Here is a 23,707-nt window from a genome sequence, read left to right as displayed (position 1 = left end):
GTCAATTATAAGGGGAAGACCGCTTGGCACATCAGGTATAAAGAAACCTATTACTACACGCGCGACCAGCCTAGGTCGTAGGTCGTAGAATGGGTGTGAATCTTCGTGCCTATATATCTTGCATACCGAAATCCGCGGCACCGCGACAGTTTTAGTATTTTTGTTTTATCTGAATTATTTTCCTTCTTCGTACTTCCTCATAGTGCGCTTTGGAATCGATTTTGTGCCTCATATATCATTGCGTACTCGTTGTTGTCCGTGTAGTGAAAATGTAAGACGCCTTGGCCAATGTTGTGGCACATCCATCCGTCGTTCTCATGGGCGTGCTGCTTCATGGTCGCTACAGACACAGTGATCCCATCGAACTTTGTCTCTCGTTTATATGCGTGATACTGTAGTGGCCGGTGGCAGATGGCGGCAGGATTGGCAACAACCCAGTTGTCGTCTTCTGAGATACGGCACTGGCCGAGGGCACGCATACAGCCGTTTGAATACAAAAGCAGCAGGCCACGACAAATCCCTTTGCTCGGTACGTAAAAGACCCGCACCGATACCACATTGTCAAGCGGCGCAGATGAGACGTATGGGTTGTAATGCACGACTTTGAGTGTTGTCGGCGTGGAGACAAGAGCTGGCGACCGGATGTGTCGAATGTGGCGTGTATTCCGAGCGTCTTGAACAGGGTGTGTATCGACGTCGGCCGGAGTCTTCCGTGGGCCGTCGCCGGGATACGTCCCCATGATTCTGATAGGCTCACCTTCACGTGGTTCGCCGTACACGAGAGTCACACTCTCGCCAAAGGCCAAGAGCAGGGCTTTGGCGCTGTTTCCAATTCCGTTTCCCACGGCCACGTCACCGGCCAGCTTCATGCGAGCCTGGTACATTCGAGTGTTGTTAGTTTTGGTGAATGATTCCCAGAGTTCGCCCGATTTTTACGTACAATGAGACTGAAATCCTTCGAGTCGCCCGTGTCGCTACGACATGCCCAGAGAGCAACGAGGCGGTCCTTGCGCGGTATTGGCAAGAACACCCACACCATCCGTTCGCGAACGCGGGCTACAAGGCGCCTGTAGGTTGTCGTGGCGTCGTCGTCGGCAGTCCGATGGACATGGATACCAAAAAGTTTACCGCTGAGGCAGAAGAATGTCAGACCAAAGCAACGGTCGGTCTCAACGGCGTAGAGTTGGCTGGGGACGTGACGTCGGAGCCGTGCGACGCGCTGAAACAAATCCGTATCGACCAGAGCACAGGTGTGGAGGTCAAGGGGGGCAGATGTATTCCAGATGCACAGCCGGTTGCGCCGTGAAGATAACACGAGCCGTGCGAGGCCATGCTTTTCATAATGTCAGTGCCCGTTACTGTCTGCGGCCAAGGAAAGAAACGAAAACAACCTTTTTTTCGACGTACGCGTCGACACAACGGGACACCGCGGACGTTCTTTCGACAATAAATGCCATATTCGTAGTGGTTCTCTTCTTGTACACGGGCATAGTGTGCAATTGTTCTATTTGGACAATGCCTTGTCGATCCAAGGAGATTCGGACAATCGGCGGGGACAACGGGGACGAGGAGGCCGCCGACGGCTCGACGTTGGCGTATGGCAAAGGTTGCCCGCGCGTCCACGAGACAATATGCTTCAAGGGGGTGCGGTGCAGTGCATCATCCGGCTGTCCTTTCGCGCGCGCAGCAAGGCATCGGATCGTGCGCCAGAATAAACTCCGAGCCGATCGTGTATGGATGAGGCAGATCAGCTCGAGGGGCAGACGGGCGAGCTGGGGCACTCCCGCCACGGTAGCTATGCGGCGAAAAGCAGCCAATTCAACGTCAGCGTACGACGCCGGCCCAGCATCGTCTAGCAGGACCGGGGCCGCATTCAGCCACGGTCGGCGCCATGCACCAAGTGTCCACAGCTCGTCAAGAAGGGTGGCGTTCTGCTTGCCGCCCTCCTCGAGGCCGACGATACGTGTCCCGCCTGCGTCTCCTTGGTGCTCCAAACCAGCAGTCGAAGCCAGGAAGACGTGGAAGCAGTCATAGTGCACGGCCACGACCATGGGCGCACGTTTGCAGCACGGGCATTTAGATTGCGGAATCCGGCAAGGTTGCCAGTCGTCAATCTGTGTTAGGACCATGCCGTGTTGCGGAAATGGAAATGGGCGCGTTATCTGCCCGGAATACGCAGTCGAGTCATCGTTGCCTCGCACTTTACGCGAGAATGACTGTGAGCATGGCAATCAAACGGATAAGTTATGCGCAACAAGAGAGCGGTACTCACTTGCTACGATCCTCTCATGGCGGTGTATTGAGCCACCACAGGCGCCGCACTGGGGAACAAGCGGGAGATGAGGAGTTCCCATGGCGTTAAAAGCTCGCTGGCGTTGAAACTTGTTCGGAGTCGACGGTTTGCGAGCGGTACTTTAGCTGAAGCTCGCTGGCTTTTGTCCCTTCATCCAGCCCCTGAATCCTCAGTCACGTGGAAATCACATGCTACGTCGTGTGACCCTGGGTTACAATGCGTCTCAAAAGGTGCGGCTGGCGAATCGAGGGAAACAAGTGAACTCGACTACGACTACCACCTTTAAATAACCTCGACTTGGACAACCATTATCGGGTTCGATAAAATGTAAGGCATCGACAATCCTGAATGCGCACTGCTCACGATGCTGCGTAGTGGATCCAGGTCCCCCAAAACGCCCCGGCGCGGAACCGGCGTGGCAGCAAGACGTGTGACCCTGAAGTGCCACTCATGGACGATTCTTATACGATGCAAACTGCCCATAAGGACCCTACAAAGGCGACATTAAAGGTGATCTTTAGAGTAGAGTAACGAAGCTTGATTGTTCCTGTCCCCTTTATCTCGGAATTGAGCACAGAATAATCAGTCGTTGACCGTTATACCCCAATCACTCCCTTTTGCAAACGCCCCTACTCTTTCCTCGATCACCTGGACGCACTGGAATAGTACCCTCTCAGCTCGGAAACGAGTATGGAGCCGGCTCATGATCATACGCAACTACTCTTTTTTGTCCTTTACCATATCAAACAAGTAGCCTGTTTCGGTCAAGATCGTTGCAAATGTGTCTAAGTCTAATACAATACTAGGCGAGTATGTGCTATATAAATGATATTTATAAATTATGGTGTTGTATTGTTTGACAGAAATAGTGATCTAAACCTTATGAAACATGATTATAATACCAATAACGTGTAGGCAGAGAATAACATCAGCCACGAAACCTAGTGAGATACGACCGGCCGACGTATAAATCTAAGATGACGACAATCCGGGAAAAGAAACAAATAGTTCAACAACATAAAAGGGCCGCCTTTTAGTAAAACAGGAGAGTCAAATAAGTCTGGTACCCGGAGACAGCCGACATGGGCGAATTAGTACCATCGTCAAGACCCTGGGTCTGCTACGGTCCCAGGACGACTTGGGCGTCGTTCGCGACATCATCCCGAGGCTGTCGGTGCGGGCACTTGAAGACTTTTGGGCATCGACGAGCCCGGTGCCTCTTGTGAAGCCTGAGCAGGTGACGGAGATTCTGGAGGCCGTAGCAGGGTAGATCCATACTTTGAATCGCACGTCGTATTTTGATTGGCTGTATTCCCGTGTTCTTGTCTGCTAAGATATGCAAGTGCCGAGACAGTCCTGGCTCGGGAAATAATAGATTGCGGCGATATGAACGGCTGAACGGACCATCCCATTGTCGGCAGAATAGATATTCGAGAGCGGCATTCTCCTTCCACCAATCCGTGGACGCGCACCAGCCAACTAAGCAAAGTACATGTAAGACAAACAAGAGAGGTAAAACAAGCCTGCAAAAACGCAGTCGTCGTCAGATAAGACATGGAGCAAGAGGATATATATGTGTAAGTCAGACACAGCGCGCGTGTGATAGCTGCATTACCAGGTTTTCTCGCGACCGTCTGTTTTTCACAGCCCACATATCCCTCCACCCCAAAATGCAGTGGAAGGCCCTCGTCTTTGCTCGCCTGGTGCAGCATGCCGCCGCCCAGGGCACCATGCCCATGCTGCGCTTCCAGTGCTCGCAGCTCGTCGTCGACCGCATCGATCCGCTGGTCAACCCCGGGCTGGTGCCGTCGCCGCACGTGCACCAGGTCGTCGGCGGCAACTCGTTCAACGCCACCATGGACCCGTCGACGCACGACCTGCCGACCCTCTCGACCTGCACGACCTGCACCTTTTCGGACGACTTTTCCAACTACTGGACGGCTGTCTTGTACTTTAAGGCGCGGAACGGCACCTACACGCGCGTGCCCCAGATCCCCAACCCGGGCTTGCAGGGCAACGGCGGCGTGACGGTCTACTACATCCCGTCGGCCGACAAGGGCACGCCCGTGACCGCCTTCAAGCCGGGGTTCCGCATGCTCGTGGGCGATGCCGGCGCCCGCACGGCGGAGCCGGCGCACAAAGTGTGCCACCGCTGCATGCCCGTCTCGGGCGACAACCGCAACCTGAACTGCGCCGCGCCCGACGCCCAGACGCTGCCGACCACGTTCTGCGCCGGCGGCATCCGGTCCGTCATCACGTTCCCGACCTGCTGGGACGGCAAGAACATCGACTCCGCCGACCACAAGGCGCACGTCGCCTACCCCAGCAGCGGCACCAGCGGCCCCAACGACGTCGGCAGCAACGGCGTCTGCCCGGCGTCGCACCCCGTCCGGATCCCGCAGGTCATGCTCGAGACCATCTGGGACACGCGCGCGTTCAACACAGAGGAGCTGTGGCCCGAAGACGCTGCGCAGCAGCCGTTTGTCTGGAGCACCAACGACGCCCGCGGCTTCACGCAGCACGGCGACTACGTCTTTGGCTGGAAGGGCGACTCGCTGCAGCGGGCCATGGACGCGCGCTGCACCGGCGACACCTGCAGCGCGCTCGCCGTGCAGACGACGGAGCAGGCCACCAAGTGCTCGGTCCAGCAGGTCGTCAAGGAGAATGTGAATGGATGTATGTGGATCTCCTACCCCCTGTGACTTTTCTTTTCTTTCTTTCTTTTTTTTTTTTTTTTTGAGAAACGACCGCTAACTGTCCAGGGCTGTCACATCTTCCCGGTATGCAGCCGGATGCAAATGGGGCGGCACAGACGTGAACCATCGGTGTAAGGAGATGCATGCTCTCGACGGTGTCAAGGGGGCAATGATAGAGCATCTCCGACAAGGAATGTCATGATTTTGTACGACGTCCGTTGTTTTTTGTAGCACACGGGATTGGTGAGACGAGACAGCAGAATCCACAACCTCTTGTGATTGGCTTGCGGCTGAGAAAGGGTTGCATTGCAGCCACGATTAGGCATCCCCATCGTCGAGACGGGAAGACAAACGCGCAGACCACGTCGTAGTATGCGTCACAACATCTGACCCTTGTCGGGGTATGTAGACTGCAAGTACTCCACCGTCGTGATGAACACCGTTGCTCAACATGGCAGCACCACGACGTTGTAATGCAGACATCCTGCAGGCGCTGTACAAACCCCTGCGGGAGCACCAGACCGACAATGAGGTGCGCGAGATTCGCCTCCTCTACATCGATGACCCTCTGTCGTCCGACGGCCCAGAGGACGAGAACGACAGCCAGCCCATGGCGTGCCGGCTGCAGACGTGCACCGTCGCCGACGCGCAGCGCAGCCAGTTCTACGCGCTCTCCTACGCCTGGGGCGACCCGCAGGACACGCTGCCCATGCTCGTCAATGGGCTTGTCGTCCCGGCCACTCGCAACCTCGTCTTGGCCCTGCAGCACGTGCCCGTGGTCGAGCCGCGCTGCCGCCGCCAGGGCCTCTGGGTCGACGCCCTCTGCATCAACCAGGCCGACAACCACGAAAAGAGCGCGCAGGTGCTCATGATGAAGGACATTTTCAGCGGCGCGCACGAGACGCTGGTGTGGCTGGGGCCGGGCGATGTGCAGAGCCGGGCGGCGCTGCAGCTGGTGCGCCGCATCTGGGCGGACAAGGTCGCGATGGGCGGCGGGGGCGAGGGCGGTGGCGCTGGCGGTGGCAACGACGACATCGACAACGAGAGACTGCCCCAGCCGGAGGCGCTGGCGGTGCCCGACGTGCTGACGTTGGTGGACCGGCTCGGCGGCGCGTCGCTGTTTACGACCGACGTCTTTGCGCAGCGGCCCTACTGGTTTCGCGTCTGGACGCTGCAGGAACTGATCCTCGGACGGCGCTGTCGACTCATTGCCGGCCACGACGCGTGCGACCGCGACTGGGTGCTCCACGCGTCCGTGGCGGCGTTTGTCGACGGGCCTCGGCCGGTGGAGGCCAAGGACGACAAGGACAAGGAAACGGCCGCAGCACGCATTTCCACAAGCAAGTGGTGGCCTTTCGCTTCACCCGGAACCGCGTCGACGGCCCCAGCAGTGGCAGTACCGTCAACACCATCAACGCCCCCCTGCGGGCCATGGCATGTCTGCGCGCTTGCATGCAGCGCGCATCGTATGACCCGCGCGACGCCATCTTTGGCCTCTGCGGCATCGCGTACTTTGGCGTCGCCGTCGACTACGACCTGTCGGCGCACCAGCTGTTTTGCCGCGTCGCCGCGTGGCTGGCCCGGCCGCTCGGCGCCACTGACGGCGGCAGTCGGCTGCACCTGCTGCTGGGCTCCGCCGGCCTCGCCAGTCGACGCTCCACCTGCGGGCTGCCGAGCTGGGTGCCCGACTGGAGCGTGTGGCCCGTCCAGCGCATCATATACACGTCCAAGCGCATGCCCGTCGTCCCCGCGGCGTATGTACCAAGCGTGGCGGGTGACGGCACCTTTGCCCTGCGTCTCCACGGCGTGCGTCTTGGCCGTCTTGCGTCGGCAATGCCACTCGGCGTCTTCCCCGGTGTCGTCACCTCGCAGGCAATCGAGAGCGGGACCACAGCCAACGTATCGAGCAGGCTGGCTCATCTGGCCTGCGCTGCCGAGTTCCTCTCCGGAATGAGCGCCGACGCGATCGTCGACAAGCTCGTGGCACCGACATCGACGCCGACCGCAGCAAGTACGCCGCTGGCCGGCGAGTCGTTTGTCGTATCCCTCGTGGAGCTTCTGGCAAATCCCTACCGCCGACCTCGGTATCCGTACGCCGCAGTCGATGTCGTGTCCTTGCTCCACTGTCTTGTCGAGTCCGGGCGCGTATCACTGCCTGCGTCGAGTGCTGCGGAGGATACACAGAACCGCCCCGATGACAGAACCCTGTCCGCCGTTCTCGACGGCAACCGCACCGATGCCCTGGACCGAGACACCTTGCTCCGTGAGGCTGCCTACCAGTTCCAGCAGCCCACGTTTGAGAGCCGGTTCTTTGGCGTCGAAGACATTGACCGTCACGCGTATGTATACTTCCGCACCGACAACGGCCTTCCAGGCTACGCAGCCGTCGGGGTGCAGCCGGGCGACGTTGTCTACTTGGTCGCTGGATGCCAGGACGTGGTGGTTGTGAGGCCGGTCGGCAACCGAGTCCGCTTTCTCTCGCTGGCCAACATAGTGGGTTTTGCTGGCCATTACGACGTCAACTGGGACACTCTGGCCCGCAAGATAGAGGCTGTTGATATTTCATAAACGTCGACTGCGGCGCAATGCTCTCATCTCGTCTCTTCTTGTAGTGCTTCCGACTGCACATACCTGTCGGTGAAATCTGTGGCTGTGCTCGTGGAGAAAGAAAGGTATGAAAATGAAATTGCTATGACATGACATACTTTTATTCATATTGCTATCTTCTACAATCGTCTCATTCCACACTACGTGACCCGCTTACCCCAACAGCTTGGCCTGCCGCTCCAAGAATAAAATCCGGGGCCGGTCCGACTCAAACGCCAAGACCTTGTGGGCCATGTTGATCTCAATGTCCATGGGCCCCGGGCGCAGCGTGCCGTGGCTGTCCGCGTCGACGACGTGCTCGTACCATGCGTGCAGCCCGTAGGCACGGCACAGCACCTGCGCCATCATGACCTCGACCGAGCACCAGGCGCGGTCGTAATAGTCGGCGCTGGTCAGGCTGATGACGGCGTTGCACTGGGCGACCAGCATGGGCAGAGCGGCGATGCCGGGCGCGGGGTTGGTCTGGTCGACGCAAGCGTGGTCAATCCAAAGGCCGAGCCGGTCTGCCGTGACGTCGGCGTGCCGCTGCAAAAAGGCCTCGACCGCCGCGCAGATGCGCCGGTACTGGGTGTGGGCGGCGTCGTCGGGCGCCGTGGCGTCGCGTGTGACGTTGATCCAGCGGTACGAGATGAAGACGACGTAGTCGACGGCATCCACGCTGTCGGGGCTGTCCTCGACCGTCCCGCCGTCCACGGGGGCCGCAACACGTCGGGCGAGGTTGTCGGCGCCGCCGGGCAGGTGGCCGGCCACGGCAAACGCACGGTAGGGCACGCACTTGAAGTCGTCAAAAACGCCGCGGTAGCCGGGCGACGCTGGTGAGGCATCGAGCGCGTTGGCGTAGACGCTGCGCAGTCGTGTCAGGGTGTCCACCGCGGGCGCTCCCTTGTCCTTGGTGCTCAAGAGCACCGGCCGCATCACGTCCTGGAAGAGCTCGCGGTAGCCCTTGCGCAGGCGGGCCTCGGTGCGGCGCTCTGCCAGGGCGCTGTCGGCGCGCGCGTGCAGCTGGCGATGGAGGGCCTCGACGACGAGCGCTTCGGTCGCCCCGTCGCCGTTGAACACGCAGTAGTCGAGCGCCGTGTACCCGTTCTCGTCGACGGCGTCGAGGCCCGCGTCGAGGCCGGCGCACTCCGCGTGCGACGCCGAAAAGGCAATCAGCTCGGCGAGGTACGACCGGTGCTCGGCCGACGGCTCCTTGCACAGCGCAATGGCGGGCGTGCAGCGGCCCGCAGGCAGCCATGCGCCGGACAGATACTTGGCCGCGCGCACGCGGTCGGCGTGGGTCGTCTGCTCGGTCTGGTCTGCGGCCAGGGCGCGGCCCAGGAACAGGCTCGAAAACGCCACCACCGTCGGGTCGGGCGAGTCGGCAGTCAGCGCAAAGGCGGCCTCGGCGCTCTCCACACCACGCCGCGTGTCGCCCGGCCGCCCCGTGGCGGCGTAGCACAGCGCCAGTCGCTGCAGACCTATGGCCTCCCACAGCGCCGCGTGCGGGTCGTTGCCGAGGCGGCGCGCCCGTGCGACGCGCTCCTGCAGCTGCTCGATTGCCGTGGCCAGGCGGTCCTGGTTGGGGTCCTCGCTGCGTGTCTCGATCTGGCCGGCCTGGCGTGGATCCTCCTGTGACAGCTGATAGTTGACCATGCCGAGGTTGCCAATGGCGCGACACGCGGCCGCGTCGGCGCCCAGAGCTAGGGCCGTCGTGTACTGGATCTGCAGCACGTGCTCAGCATCGCGCAGGCGCCCCATGTGGCGGTAGACCACACCGAGCTCGCCGCTGACCTCGAGCCGTTGTGGTCCCGTTGCGTGTCCATCCTCGGCTTCGCCCCGCGCCATCTCGGCCAATGCTGCCTCCAAGAAGCCCGCAGCCACGTCATAGCGACCAAAGCGGCGGTTGGTGCTGCCCATCTCGCCGTGCACAGTACATCGATAGTGTGCTGCATTGGGGAACAATGTGTCGTCGGCGCTTTTGCCGGCTCCGTCGTCCGCCTCTGATGTCAGCGCCAGCGCCTTGTCCAGCTCGTGCAGGGCGGGCTCCCAGTCTGCGCGCCGCGCATGCGCCCGCGCACGGCTCATGTGCGCCTCCCACTGTCGCACACGCTCGACTGCGCTGGCCAGCGCTGCCGCCGTCACGCCCGCGGGATCCCGGACCTGCGTGTGTCCGTCGCCGTCGACGGGGCCCAGCACGTCGGCGTCGCGGACAAAGCCGCGGCTGGCATCAAAGAAGAACAGCGTCGCGTGGAGGGCACCGGGGGCCGCCTCGGTCCAGTGGTACGCGGCGGCGGGGATGGTGTAGGTGCTGCCCGGCCCGCGGCGGACGGGTGCCAGGGGCGTCGCGCGCACATAGAGACCGCGGTTGCGCACGGTCGACGCGGTCTGGTGCGTCTTGTAGACCGTGCCGGTGTCGGTGTCGTTGCCATTGTCCTTGCCGTCCACAGGGCCCGTCCAGGACAGCGCATAGCGCGCATGCGTGGCGTCTCCAGCGGTGTCGACGGGCTCGGCGGCGTAGGGGTGGTCGGTGCCTTCGCCGGCGAGGATCCAGCTCTGAGCAAACGGCTGGTGCGAGTGTACGGTAAAAGCACCCACCTCGCCGTTCTTCGCGGCATCCGCCGGGGATTGCTTGCCGGGCAGCCACACATGTAGGCGGATCAGTTCGTCAATGTCGCCGTCCTTGACGATGCTGTACAGTGGTACGTGTAGAAATCCCTGTGAACTGCGCATGGCAGCACCCAGCGGCCGAGTCGTACCAGTCGCGGATGCTGCGGTGTTCGTCGTGTCCTGGATGCCCGTGAGGGCGTCGCGTACGATGGCCCAGATCTGTCCCAGAGTCTCGGGGGCCACGGGCACGTTGCGCCGGGATGCATTGCGGAGATGGCCGATGGCGACCGTGAGACGGACCAGGTGCCGTGCATATGTGGTCGCGCCCACCTGGCGAGTTTTGTCACCGATGCTGTCACCACCGTCCGCAGGAAATGCTCCATCGGCCAGGGTAAGCCAATCTAGCCACGACCGATTAGTGCGCTCGCTGCCAACTGACGCAATCCACGTCTCCACGCCCGACACGGTGCCCTGGTCTGCACATTTGGTGGCCACGACGACGCCTCCGAGGAGCCGCAGCAGGGTTGTGGATGAAATGTCAGTCCCCGCATCCTGCCCCAAATTTAGCCCCTCGCTAGCAGCTGCTAAAGTAGCCCCCAATCTGTCGCTCATGACGTTTACTGTTTTGTTGTTCAACGCTGGATGCTGAATGCTGCGAACTGCTTCGTTGGCAATGGCTGCAAATACTAGAAAGAACACAACTGCGCTCCCGTGCCCCGCAGCCAGGCAGAAGCAGCAAAAGCCAATCACGCTGGGGCTTTTGCGCCACCAAGCTGCACGACCCCGTGTGCCTGGTTGCCTAACCACACCTGCACAATTGCCTGGGCGCGCTTTGCGCAGTATGTCTATGCAAGAATTGTGACAGCTGTACGGCAAACTCTGTACGTTTTGTCGGGTCTTTGTTAATGCATTCCCTAACTCGCCTTCTCTTTTCGTCAAGAGCGCTCGTCTCGGCAAACTCGCAGAGCCACGACAGCACATTGCATTACACCCGACTCAATGCTCATCGACGGGATCGTGCAGCGACAAGTTTTGTAGCAGTCGCCGGGTCATCTGACTCCGGGAGATGTCGTGGGAGGTGCAGTGGAGGTCCAGAAGGTGCAGCAGCCTCCTGTAGGCCTTTCTCCCCTGCCGTCAACATTCATGTTCTGAGATGCCATGCTCCGCTGTTGCAAGTCGTCCACAACCAATGCAGCCACACCCTGTGCAAGGCTGAGAAAACAAAAAGGGTCGCACAGATCTGGTTCAACCGAAAAGTAAGAATCTAGTCAAACCTGGGGCATAGCCGACACAAGCGCACCTCCAAGGCGTAGGCCGATGAAGCGGAAAGTAAGACGGACGAATTGTCAGGTACCAAAAGACAAAAAGTCCCCGAAACGGACGCTTCGGCACTAGTGCCCGCCACCGGCCCACTTTTTACCCGCGAAGACAACGACGTCAGTTCGGACAACAATACAAAAGGCCGAATCAATTCGAAATGATAGTCCGTGGCCTGCGGTCGTTCCGTCGTCGTTGGCATAGCTCACGGGCATGAGGCGGACGGGCTTGGTGGACCGCCGGCTGCCAAGGTGGCTCGTTGGTTGCATTTGTATGCGATGGCTGCTGATCCTACTGATCCTGACTGGCAAGTCTCCACGTCTCACTCTTTTGGGTGTTTGGTTATCGCATCTTCCTGCAACAGACCTTTGTCTGTTCTCTTTTTCCGAGGAGTACTGGCGACGTTGAGGTGGGCGGGGGTTTCTCCCGCGGCGGCGCTGGACACGGGAATAACGCGCACGTGACGATTGACGATTGTGAGATTGTTGTATTTAATCAATTTTCATCGGCCCTTTCGTTGTCTCGGAACTGGTCCCTGTTATCAGCTTCTTGTTTCGACCAAGCGACCGACGCGCAACGCATCCAGAAAGTCGTCTGACACAATTGCATCCTGCCCAGGCGTGCTCACACCAAATGTAAACGGCACGAATAAGCGGTGATCGACACACCCCTTCGACAGACAGTCCAACATGACAAGCGACCAACAGTTTGCAAATGTCCAATTCAGCTGCCAATCTGGGCATGGCGCAGCGAGAAAGAAGTGCGAGAGGCTTGATGTTTGGTCGCATTTGTCTCCATCCGTGTGATTGACCCGTGTGATTGTGAGACAGGTGAGAACAGGGTATCGGAGAGCATGTGCATGCGGTGCGGCCAAGTCGACGCCGACTTGCAGCGCGTCAGCAAGCTTCGGGAAGGTGGTTGCGATAACACATGCCTTGATTCCTTGATCGGGCGACGGCGATGCAGCTCCCATACAGCCCAATAAAAGGGTAAACGAAAATGTCGCACGTGCCCATGCCGGTGTCTGTCGTGTTTTATCCAACAGGTGCTCTAATCAGCCTGAGATCACCACGCCTTGCCGCCCCACCCGACGTCCCGCGGACGTTGCCTCGCTCGATGATATGCATCGTACATTCGTACAAAATCGCGTTCCGTCTTGTCCCCTCCTGCCAGATGTGGTTGGAGGTATTTTGTCCAGAGATAGCGGGGGGGCGACGCATTTGACGGCCGAATCAGGAAAGTCGTCGTCCATCCACCATGAACGACATGTTCGAGTACACGTATTTTTGCTGCGACTCCCCATCCTGCATGGATAATCTGCACAGTGTTTCATTTCCAAATCCTACAAAGCGACATCAGCGTGGGTTGCGTGTTGCTGGGCCTTTTGGGCTGCGATACGGGTGGCGTCCGGGACCGTCAGCAGCCGAACCAGACAAGCTTTCCAAGCCCTCCAAGCTTTCCAAGATTCCACAATGGCGCTGTTGTCGACTTGGCCAGCGCGATACGCGTGATAACTGAACCAGTGTGGGCATTGTATCCCCTGCTTGCACATGTTGTACATGTCGCAAATGGGTACAAGATGGCGCGGTTTGCCTCAATCTGGAAGGTGGATTGTTGCTTGGTGGTGGGACTTGGCCACGCTCCACCAATGAGGCGCACGATAAGGCAGTGTCGTTTTCAGTGTGTTGATACCAGAGTGCCACAGCGATGTCGAGAGGCGACGACGAAATCCCGTAAGCGAGCCATGCAGCTCCTCTGGCCGCGGGTCCTTGTATCAGAGAAAATGATGCGATTGCAATTGGTGTGATTCTGCTATATTGCAATCTATGCACCAAGCAACCGCCAGAAGCCGCCGCCGTCCATGCGGCGCCCACGTTGAGGCCCATGGCGAGGACCTTGTCGAGATCATGCCTATATAGCAACGGGCTCGTCCCGCCGAGCAGGTTATTGCATTCCTCTTTCGTTTTTCCGCAAGCACCGTCTGTGCTCTGTGCTTTCCATGGTTCTCTGGCTTTCCATGGTTCTCTGAACATCCCCAGTACCCCTTCCCCGGCTTTTTATCCACTCCCTTGTCGCTGATCATGGAACCGCTGGAGCCCTTGGCGCCCGTGGGCTCGCCCGCGTCGGGCGACGTGCCGCCCGTCGACGTCGACGCCAAGAAGAAGGACGACGGCGTCGTCGTGACGTCGCGTGCCATTGACGAGAAGGTGCATGACCTCGTCGACAAGCTCGGCGACACCGCGGCCGGCCTGGCGCCCGCCGACGACATTGCCTTTGTCATGGACAAGATCGACACGCTGTCGGTCGACGAGGCCCGGGCGATCCTCGAGAAGCTGCTGGTCGACCACGAGTACGACTACAACTTTTCGCAGCTGCAGCGCGACAAGATCCGCGCGCTGCTCAAGGGGCCCGCCTCCAGCGACAGCGACGTCGCGAGCAAGGAAGGCGAGGGCGCCGGCACCGGCACCGACACCGACGACTGGGAGCTGCGCCTCAAGACCGAGGCGGCCATCAACAAGTTCTACTCGCCGTACCCCGAGGTGCGCGCCGTGTCGGCGCCGACGGACGACCCGTCCATCCCCTGCGAGACGATCCGCGCCCACCTGCTCGGCTACGTCTGGGCGGCCCTCGCGCAGTTCACCAACTCGCTCTTCAACTCGCGCTTCCCGACCATCTCGCTGACGTCCGCCGTCGCGCAGATCCTGCTGTACCCCTGCGGCCTGCTGCTGGCCTGGGTGCTGCCGGACTGGGGCTTCACCTTCCGCGGCCAGCGCGTGTCCCTCAACCCAGGCCCCTGGACGTACAAGGAGCAGATGCTGGCCACCATCATCGTCGACGTCGGCCTCACGTCCGCCTACTGCTTCTGGAACATCCAGACGCAGACCGTCTACTACGGCGACAAGTGGCTGACGCCCGGCTACGGCATCCTGCTGCTGCTGTCGACGCAGCTCATGGGCCTCGGCTTCTCCGGCCTCATGCGCCGCTTCGTCGTCTACCCCGTCGAGGCCCTGTGGCCCAACATCCTGCCCACGCTGGCCCTCAACCGCGCGCTGCTGCTGCCCGAGACCGACGAGGTCGTGCACGGCTGGCGCATCTCGCGCTACCGCTTCTTCTTCGTCGTCTTCAGCGCCATGTTTGTCTACTTCTGGGTGCCGGGCTACCTGTTCCCCGCGCTCAGCTACTTTGCCTGGATGACGTGGATCAAGCCCGACAACTTCAACCTCAACATGATCACGGGCTCCTCGTACGGCCTGGGCTTCAACCCCATCCCGACGTTTGACTGGAACGTGCTCGGCACCTACTACCTGCCGCTGGCCTACCCCTTTTTCGTGTATGCCCAGCAGTACGCCGGCAACCTGCTGGGCGGCCTCATCATCGTCGCGCTCTACTACTCCAACACCAAGTGGTCCGCCTACCTGCCGCCCAACACGTCGGGCATCTTTGACAACACGGGCAGCTCGTACAACATCTCGCGCGTCGTGGAGCAGGGCACGGGCGCCTTCAACGAGACGGCCTACCTCGAGTACTCGCCGGCCTTTTACGGCGCCGGCAACCTCACGCTCTATGGCGCCTTCTTCGCCTTCTACCCGCTGACCATGGTCTTCATCCTGCTGGACTCGTGGCGCCCGCTGCTCCGGGCCTACAAGTCCAGCCTCCGGGCCGGCCTCGACTTTGTGCGCCAGATTTTCGTCGGCACCAAGAACGCCGTCGTGGCGCTGGCCAAGGGTGACGTGCGCGGCGCCGGCCGCCACCTGGCGTCCATTGTCCGCTCCGACGTCTCCATCTACGACGAGTTTGACGACCCCTTCACGCAGCTGCTGCGCGCGTACCCGGAGGTGCCCGACTGGTGGTTCACCGTCATTTTTTTGGTGTCCTTTGTCTTTGCCGTCGTGATCCTGGCGCACTGGGAGCAGCTCAACACGCCCGTCTGGACCATCTTCTTTGTCATTGGCCTCAACCTCGTCTTTCTGATTCCCATGAGCTACCTGTACGCCATCTCGGGCAACACCGAGGGCCTCAACGTCGTCACGGAGCTCATCATCGGCTACGCGCTGCCGGGCCACCCCGAGGCGCTCATGTTCGTCAAGGCCTTTGGCTACAACATCAACGGCCAGGCGGACAACTACATTTCCGACCAAAAGATGGGCTTCTACGCCAAGGTCCCGCCCCGCGCCATGTACCGCGGCCAGATCATCAGCTCCGTCATCACCGCCCTCATTGCCTACGGCGTCGTGCAGTTTGCCGACAACGACATCCCCGGCATCTGCACCCACGACCAGGTCTCCCACTTCAACTGCGAGAACGGCTCCGGCGTGTACTTTTCCTCGTCTGTTATTTGGGTATGGTGCAACCTCCTAGAACGATCTAGGCATGGCGTCGTCCGTGTTATCATGTTCTCTGCTAACGTTGTTTTCCCTCCAGGGTGCCATTGGTCCCCAACGCATCTTCAGCCAGATCTACCCTGCGCTCAAGTACTGCTTCCTGCTCGGCTTCCTCCTTGCCCTTGTCTGGTGGGCGGTCAAGTACTACGGCGCCAAGGCCCGCTCGGTGGCCCGCCGCGTGCTGCCCGCCGCCGTCTACAAGCCGCTCGACCTTGCCGTCTTCACCCCCGTCTCCTGGCTCAAGCACGTCCACCCGTCCCTCGTGTTCAACGGCTTCCTCTACTGGGCGCCCCTCAACCTGTCCTACTTCACCGGCGGCCTCTACATTTCGTTTGCCTTTATGTACTACCTCCGCCGCAACAAGACCGCCTGGTGGGAGAAGTACAACTACGTCCTGTCGGCCGCGCTCACCGGCGGCGTCGCCTTTTCCGGCATCATCATGTTCTTCGCCGTCCAGTACCACCCCAAGTCCATCAGCTGGTGGGGCACCGACATCGTGGGCGCGACCATTGACGGCGGCGCCGGCCAAATTGCGCTGTACCCGAACCTGCCAGAGAAGGGCTACTTTGGCCCGGACACGTGGTCGTAAGCGGCGGCATGCGTGGCGGACGTGAAACAGAGGTACTCTCCTTGGAGCGTACTGCCGTGGGATGTCGAGTCTCTACAAGTAGTCGATTAGTAGATGCATCAGAGAGTAGATGCATCGGAACATTCATTTCACATATACCAAGGAGCCACAGGCAAGAAGTCACATACGCGAAGTCTGGAGGGATGAATGACGTTTCGATTTTAATTATACGAAGAACGTAAGTTGTGTACGGGCGTCCCTTGTTTATATCTACGATCGTTAGTGACAGGGGACAGGATCCCACTGTTTTATTCGGACGCTGATTTGAGTGTCTTATGAGTATTTATGTAATGTATTTATTTTTATAATTTTATGGTCTTGATCACGTTTCAAAAAAAATGTTTTCTCATAATATTGTTATAAATATGTAATAGAAAACAAAGGTTGACAAAAATCATTTGCACGTTGTTTTAATTTTCTTTTCCAAGAAATGATATCGAAGCGAAAACGACTCTTTGTCAGAAAATGTACGTTGATCAAATACTAGACGGGACAGGAAGCGAATCAGTAACGAATCAGTGATTCGTCTGCACTGCACTGTCTAGGTGAATCTAAGCCTTGTTGCTAGCGTAATACGTCAACGGCACGTGATAAGTAACCACTCGGACTTCACATTTACAAGGATCTGACGGGGGATAAGCAGCAACTACAAAGGATATGCCTGTCCCAAGCACGGAACGAAGTGAACTCGTTGCTACTCAAGGCCGATGTCATGACTGTGCTTATTGTGAATGGAGTTACATGACTTGACATTGACGTTGTGAATGTATCTCGCTGTCTGCCGCGGTTGGGACCAAAGTGTCGACACACAATGCCATGAACTATTGAAAGACTTGAGCTCCAGGCTACCTTCTTACCGCCATGCACGGCCCTCATATTTACATGTCGACCTCCGCCTACCCTGTCTGATTGACTGCTTGTCAGGTGGCCAGCCTGCCTGCCCGCCATCTAGCCCTGGCTGACGGTAATGTCGGCGCTGCCGCTGCTCTGGTAGCCCTCGGTGGCAATGATCTGGTAGTCGTGCGAGCCCAGCTGGAGGCCAGCCTTGGCCCAGGCGTCAAAGTGGTTCTTGACCGTGACGGAGCCGCCGACGCGCCGGGACTGGCGCACCGACCAGTACTGGTCGAAGGTGGCGGTGCCGGAAATGGACGGCTGGTTGACGCGCTTGTTGAGGTAGATGTCGTAGGTGCCGCCGTCGCTCGTGACGGTGCCCTTCTTGGTGCCGCCCGTCGACGGGTTGTACGTGCCGTACGACTCGACAATGTAGTACTCGACCAGCGGGCTCTTGGTCCAGCCGTAGAGGCTGAGGTACGAGTTGACGTTGCGGCCGTTCCACGTGCCCGTGTAGTTGACCGTGCGCGGGCTGCCGGGGTTCCAGCCCTTGCCGGCCACAAAGTTGTTGACGTTGCTCCACTGCACGCTGTACTCGCCGGCCGGCCCGTTGTTGTACGTCACGCTGCCCTGGCCGTCCGTCCAGAAGGAGTAGAAGAAGCCGTTGTTGGTGCCGGTGCCCGTCGGGGTGCTGCGCTCCTCGACCGTGCGCGAGCCCACGAGGCCAGAGCCGGGCAGCGGCAGCGCCGGGCCGGCCACGGGCATCGGGTTGGCGGTCGCGACGGCCGCCAGGCCCAGGACAAGTGCAGAGAAGATGCCCATGATGGGATGGAGAGCAGAAGACAAGTGTGAATGGAAAGGGAAAGTACGTGGACGCGAGACACAAGAGGGAAGCGGGAGATGGTGCTGAGGTGTGCAGATGAGGACCGACGAGACAAAACAAACACCTCGGTCGGTCGTCAGTGGCCTTTATACATGTCCAGCGCAGGACAGAAACTCAAGGCCGTCGACGAGCTAGGCGACGGTCCCGGAATCTCCATCTGCGTGGTGGTCGGCTAGGCCCAATTCAATCTGCGATGCTTGGCTCGTCTGTCCCCGTCTCCATAGGATGGGCGTGGTAAGTCGATTTAACATTTATCCTGTTTATCCTTTGGGGGGACGGCGTGCGTGTGTCACGATCCAATATGGCTGCTGCTACGCCAATATATATAGCACCTGTGGCGTGCTTTGTTATCGCCATGATCAGCAATGTATCAGCAATTGGGTGCTGTGAAGGATGGTGGCTGTATTGGGAAGCATCGTTTCGTCAGCATATCTGCGGCATTTTCTTCGGCAGTTTTGCTGTATATGTTGCAAATTATAATCATGGGGATGCCCAGATGCTACGATGCCAAGATGCCCCGATGCCCTGAACCCCAGAGCCCCATAAACAAGCAACACCCCAGAGTTCCCCCAGAGTTCGGAAGTCGACAGCGCGTGGCTTGCAAAATCGCCTGTTGGACGCGAGGACGCCATCGATCGATCGTCGGTACTAGCTCTTGGGTTGCTCGACGTTTGTCCCTTTTGCCGCCTTGGCATGTGATTGTCGCCATTCCAGAAGGGCGGAGATCGACAGGCAGACAGGGTACGGAGAAGACATAATGCTCCGCACACAATGGTGTCTATTTCCGTCGCCTTTGCCGTCATATCGAAACGGGCTTGGCCAGATGCGTGCCGCCTTGGGTCCATCTCCGTTTCCTGGGCATTGGAAATAACCTTCTTGGCGGCTCTGCACAACAACAACAACACTCACCGGCTAAAGCCACCATGTGTTTACATTTATCCGGCGATGCGAACAGGGTCGACGACGATCTACCAGTGTACCAGTGTACCAGTGTACCAGTGTACCAGTGTACCAGTGTACCAGTGAACCAACCAAGAATCATGGGATGAGAGGCTACATCGCGTCCTGTGTCCCGCACATCGCAATAATTCATTCCAATGTACATCCGAGGTCTCATATTCCATATGTATTTAATATCAAATTGTCGTGCCTCGTACCATGGCTACCTCCCATGCACTACCTCTCCACCCATTGCAGCTCCGCTTCGTCGGGCCGGTTCATCTGCAGCGTCAGCCGCGGCTGGCTGTCCTCGGTCAGCGCGAGCAGCCGCGCGCGGGCGTCGGCGGGCGTCTCGCCGTCGGCCGTGCGCACCACGGGCCGCACAGAGCAGCGCCACAGCAGCGTGGCCATGACGGCGACAAACTCGACCTGGGACATTTTCTGGCCGGGGCAGACGCGGGGGCCGCCGGACCAGGGGGAGAAGGTGCCGCGCGGCGGTGTCCTGACGGATTCGCGGCCGGTCGCCGCGTCGACGGCAATCCAGCGCGCGGGGCGGAACGCGTCGGCGTCGGCGCCCCAGGTGGCCGGCGCGGTGTGGAGAGCCATGTTGTTGACAAACACGTTGTAGCGGCCGGCGAGGTGGTGGGTGGTGTGGTGGACGGTGACGGTGGCGGACGATGCGCTGGTGCCGTCGTCGGACCGGAGGCCGCGGGACACGTGCAGGACGGCCGGGTACAGACGCAGCGTCTCCAGCATAAAGGCGAGGCAGCGGGCCAGCTGCGGGTAGACGGTCGCGTAGTCGAGGGCGGCGAGGCGATCGGTGCGCTTGCTGGCTGGCAAGCCCGTGGGCGGCCCGCCAAAGACACGGTCCAGCTCCTCCTGCAGCCATGCCTGTGTCTCGGGATAGATGGCCAGCAGCACGGCGGCGTAGGACATGGTGTTGGCCGTGGTATCGAAGCCGGCGCCCGTGACCAGGAACAGGTTGCCGGCAATCTCGTCTTCCGTGAGGCCGAGCGCGCCGTGGGGGTCGGCGGGCGCTGCCGTCTTGTTCAGGGGGCCAGCTGCTGCCTTGTTCAGGGCCTGGTCGGACAGCCGCACGAGCAGGCCCATGATCGTCTCACGCGGCCCGCTGTCCGTGTCGACCTTGCGCTCCTTTTGCCGCTGCCGCTCCTGGTCGAGCATGTCGTCCGTGAGGGCGGGCAGTCTGCGCATGGCCGCGGCCAGCGTCTGCACGACCTTGGGCATAAAGGGCAGCGCCAGCAGTCTGTTCGGGAAGAGGGCGGCCGCGGCCAGCAGCTCCGCCACGAGGCCGATGGCGTCAATGTACGCCATGGGCGCCTCGGGGTCCCGCGGCAGCTCCATCGGCCGGAACGGTTTTGGCTGGCCGTAGCCCACCTGGCCGAGCACGTTGATGGCAATCGCGCGCAGGCTCGCCACCGTCTGCGACGTCTTGGGCGTCTTGGATGTCTTGGACGCCCCGCCGTCCTCGGGCGGCGTCAGCATAAAGTCCCCCATCTGGTTCGCCTGCGCCATGCTCTCCTTCCACACGACGGCGCTGATGCGCTCGTTGAGGTTGGGCGCAATCAGCCGCCGCTGCCGCGCCCACGTCTCGCCGTCCGACGCAATCATATTGTTGCCCAGCAGGCTCATGATGAGCTTCGCCTCGGGCAGCATCACAAAGTCCTTGCGGCGCGCCAGCAGAATCTGCGCGAGCGCCGGGTCGGCACACCACAGCTCGTTGACGCCCGTCGTCACCAGCACGAAGACGGGGCCGATGCGGTCGTGCAAGCCGTGGCGGTCGCGGAATTCCCAGCCATAGGTCGCCGGGTGCCAGCGGTCGTAGACGGCGGTCGGCAGGATGCGCTTGAGCAGGGGGCGGAGCGCCGGGTTCAAGGCCATGTACAGCGGGTTTTGCGTGTTGACGGGGCACAGCAGCACGGGGAAGCCGCTGCGGACGGCATTGCGGTAGTTGACGTACAAACGGTGCGCCGACGACACGAGCCAGGCGCCGAACACGGCCAGGAAGGCGACGAGCCACGTGTGGGCCATGGGAGGCGGGAAGAGGTCGTCGTAGGGTGAGGCGAGGCAGAAGAACGAGCCAGTAAACAAAAATCGAAATCAAAATCTAAACCAACATCAATTACAGAAGACACACTTTGTGTCCTGGCCGTGTCGGGGCCATCCAACGTCTTATGTTTCTGGTCCCACAGCTCGCGTGGACTGCCGGAAACACGGAATGTAGCATTTGGGCCCCGACCCGACAGGTCGTCCACTCTCAGCCACTCTCAGCTGCCTTTTCGCATTGCAAACATGCTAGCTTACTGGCAGCGACCCCAAGCAAACCCCGTTGGCATGGGATGTGTGCATACGCAAAGTACGACATGCTCCCTAAGACATCGTACTCGCCGCAATGGGCTTCTTTGGCCCTCATTCTGTGTCGTACTAGGTCTTCCGTATACGAGAAGAGAGTATGGAAGGGGAGAAGGGATAAAACAGGCTGAAACCTGTGCGATTGGCAGGGTCTTGTCATCGACTAGGGATTTGGAGCCAAGAAAGGACCGCTGCTAGGACCGCTCGGACCGCTCGGTTTCACGGGCGCACGTAGCTGCAGCACCACGAAGCCACTCTGCTTTGAGGACGCGGTGGACGACGACGCGAACGCATACTCCGTATTAGGACAGAGACTCGTGTCGATACCGGGCGATGCTGCCGGCGGCGATGCACAGCGGATGGACACAGCAGCGATTCCAACTCGGTCAGGACTGCAACCGGTGGGCAGCTGGGACGTGAACACCAGCGACAGGCACGGCAATAAACGTGCTGACAATCCGCTGCCGTCACTGTGGCGTGTCCTGAAGGCCCCGGCGTGCGTCGCGTCGTCGTTTGGCGTCCAGGCCAGGGCGATGGAGGACACGTTCAACTTGCCAGTGTTGGAGTTGGAGGCTTGCGACAGACTGTTGATTCCAAAGCGTCCCCACCAAGCGCCGCCGCCTACCCGCCCAATCGTCAGCGCATCTGTATTGGCGTAGCTGTCCTGGTTTAGGATGCAAGTGCACGTTGTACCGACGACGACGTCCGTACGATACGGTAGCCAATCGTCTTTCACCCATCTCAATCTGTCGATCCGATGGCGCCGTGCAGCTGCCAGTATTAGTCAGACGGCCAGGGCTGTCGTCATCGTTGCATCAGTGCCCCGCATTCCCGCATTCAGCACTCTTAGTACGTTTTACAGCGCATTCTTACTCAAGCTTCTTCACACGCACGTCTTGACGCAACCCTCCACCATCTCGCTCCGGCCACCCGATTCCAAAGACCGCCAGGCCTCCCGACTCCCCACAACCACACCCCGACTGCCATGCCGGACGACCGCCGGACTGTCTCGGCGCCGCCGCCGTTTCACCGCGCAGGCGGCTACTTGCGGCGTGCCGGCCATGCCGCCTCGTTCCCGCTCCGCGGCATCGGCTACTTTTGCCGCCACCGCGAGTTCCACCCGCTCTTCGCCGGCCGCCTGCTGCCGCTCGCCCTCATTTCCTTCATCGTCTACCTGATCCTCTTCACCTTTGCCTTTTTGCCCCAGTTCGCCTTCCTCGCCATCTTCCACGGCTGGGGCGCGTGGGTCAACGCCGTCGTCCTCGTGCTCGGCGAGGGGCTGGTCGTCACGCAGGGCCTCTTTGAGGGCTTCTTCGTCGACGAGGCCCGCGTCGACGTCTTTGACGCCACCCTCATCAAGACCGGCTACACCGACCTGGTCGCCCCCCACCGCATCGTCGACGCCACCGCCCCGACCGCCGTCCGCATGCTCGGCAAGCCCACCGTGGCCGCCGCCTACCAGCCCTGGAGCATCGTCCAGATCGTCGAGCTGATTGTGTGCCTGCCCCTCAACCTCGTGCCCCTCGTCGGCACGCCCGCCTTCGTCCTCATCACCGGCTCGCGCCTCGGCCGCCTCTCCCACTACCGCTGGTACAAGCTGCGCGGCCTCACCCGCAAGGAGCGCAACGCCGAGATCTCGCGGCGCGGCTGGGACTACCTCTGGTTTGGCACCGTCGCCATGCTGCTCGAGCTCGTGCCCGTGCTGTCCTTCTTCTTCCTGCTGACGTCCGCCGCCGGGTCGGCGCTGTGGGCGGCCGAGCTAGAGGGCCAGCGGCGGCAGGCCGAGGGTCTGGGCGACGGCCGTGTTGTGCCTGGCGCCGGCGAGGGCGACGGGGCCATTGTCGCTGCAGAAGACGACCCGCCACACTACGAGGACAATCCCGTTTGAGTCGGCCGATGCGGTCAACTCTGCTTGTTTTCTTTTTTCTTTTTGTGAATAGACAGGGCTGGGCGATTTGTAGCTTTCGGATTGTATGTTCCTTTTTTGTATTTTTGGTTTTCTCTACGTTTGCAGCCTCTCTGGACACCGCGTTCTTCTTATGTGATCCTTCTTTCTTTCTTTGCTATCCTCCCGACCTTCCATGACGTCTCCTCGCGAATAACATATTTGGCAGCATTATGCTCATTACTTCCCGAGGATGTGGTTCCTTCCTATCCGGGACGTGTATCGCG

General features: G+C 60.1%; 9 protein-coding genes across 9 annotated transcripts; 5 read left to right on the top strand and 4 right to left on the bottom strand.

The window, feature by feature from the left end:
* Positions 1-197: 197 nt before the first annotated feature.
* Positions 198-2,051, bottom strand: SPBR_04159 (uncharacterized protein; the record flags this gene model as incomplete). The annotated part of the gene is made up of 3 exons (XM_040762442.1): positions 198-875; positions 941-1,187; positions 1,582-2,051. 3 exons carry the CDS (start codon positions 2,049-2,051, stop codon positions 198-200), a joined length of 1,395 nt encoding a protein of 464 aa, XP_040621336.1.
* A 1,912-nt stretch (positions 2,052-3,963) lies between these two features.
* On the top strand, positions 3,964-5,111 carry SPBR_04306 (uncharacterized protein; the record flags this gene model as incomplete). Its single annotated transcript, XM_040762589.1, has 2 exons — positions 3,964-4,969; positions 5,056-5,111. The coding sequence occupies 2 exons, from the start codon at positions 3,964-3,966 to the stop codon at positions 5,109-5,111; spliced, it is 1,062 nt and encodes a 353-aa protein (XP_040621335.1).
* A 329-nt stretch (positions 5,112-5,440) lies between these two features.
* On the top strand, positions 5,441-7,557 carry SPBR_04139 (uncharacterized protein; the record flags this gene model as incomplete). Its single annotated transcript, XM_040762422.1, has 2 exons — positions 5,441-6,333; positions 6,378-7,557. The coding sequence occupies 2 exons, from the start codon at positions 5,441-5,443 to the stop codon at positions 7,555-7,557; spliced, it is 2,073 nt and encodes a 690-aa protein (XP_040621334.1).
* Positions 7,558-7,749: 192 nt separating this feature from the next.
* On the bottom strand, positions 7,750-10,797 carry SPBR_04067 (uncharacterized protein; the record flags this gene model as incomplete). The annotated part of the gene is made up of 1 exon (XM_040762351.1): positions 7,750-10,797. The coding sequence occupies one exon, from the start codon at positions 10,795-10,797 to the stop codon at positions 7,750-7,752; it is 3,048 nt and encodes a 1,015-aa protein (XP_040621333.1).
* A 2,786-nt stretch (positions 10,798-13,583) lies between these two features.
* Positions 13,584-16,473, top strand: SPBR_04077 (uncharacterized protein; the record flags this gene model as incomplete). The annotated part of the gene is made up of 2 exons (XM_040762361.1): positions 13,584-15,842; positions 15,925-16,473. 2 exons carry the CDS (start codon positions 13,584-13,586, stop codon positions 16,471-16,473), a joined length of 2,808 nt encoding a protein of 935 aa, XP_040621332.1.
* Positions 16,474-17,460: 987 nt separating this feature from the next.
* SPBR_04439 (endo-1,4-beta-xylanase) lies at positions 17,461-18,165 on the bottom strand (the record flags this gene model as incomplete). Its single annotated transcript, XM_040762722.1, has 1 exon — positions 17,461-18,165. The coding sequence occupies one exon, from the start codon at positions 18,163-18,165 to the stop codon at positions 17,461-17,463; it is 705 nt and encodes a 234-aa protein (XP_040621331.1).
* Positions 18,166-19,402: 1,237 nt separating this feature from the next.
* On the bottom strand, positions 19,403-21,214 carry SPBR_04167 (uncharacterized protein; the record flags this gene model as incomplete). Its single annotated transcript, XM_040762450.1, has 1 exon — positions 19,403-21,214. The coding sequence occupies one exon, from the start codon at positions 21,212-21,214 to the stop codon at positions 19,403-19,405; it is 1,812 nt and encodes a 603-aa protein (XP_040621330.1).
* A 361-nt stretch (positions 21,215-21,575) lies between these two features.
* On the top strand, positions 21,576-22,194 carry SPBR_04461 (uncharacterized protein; the record flags this gene model as incomplete). Its single annotated transcript, XM_040762744.1, has 2 exons — positions 21,576-21,599; positions 21,703-22,194. The coding sequence occupies 2 exons, from the start codon at positions 21,576-21,578 to the stop codon at positions 22,192-22,194; spliced, it is 516 nt and encodes a 171-aa protein (XP_040621329.1).
* A 326-nt stretch (positions 22,195-22,520) lies between these two features.
* SPBR_04375 (uncharacterized protein) lies at positions 22,521-23,423 on the top strand (the record flags this gene model as incomplete). Its single annotated transcript, XM_040762658.1, has 1 exon — positions 22,521-23,423. One exon carries the CDS (start codon positions 22,521-22,523, stop codon positions 23,421-23,423), a length of 903 nt encoding a protein of 300 aa, XP_040621328.1.
* Positions 23,424-23,707: the final 284 nt, after the last annotated feature.

The sequence above is a fragment of the Sporothrix brasiliensis genome (genome assembly GCF_000820605.1).
Source record: "Sporothrix brasiliensis 5110 chromosome Unknown Cont16, whole genome shotgun sequence".
In the NCBI taxonomy this organism is placed as follows: Eukaryota; Fungi; Ascomycota; class Sordariomycetes; order Ophiostomatales; family Ophiostomataceae; genus Sporothrix; species Sporothrix brasiliensis.
The sequence above is the reverse complement of the archived record's forward strand: the minus strand, read 5'-3'. Positions and strand labels throughout refer to the sequence as shown.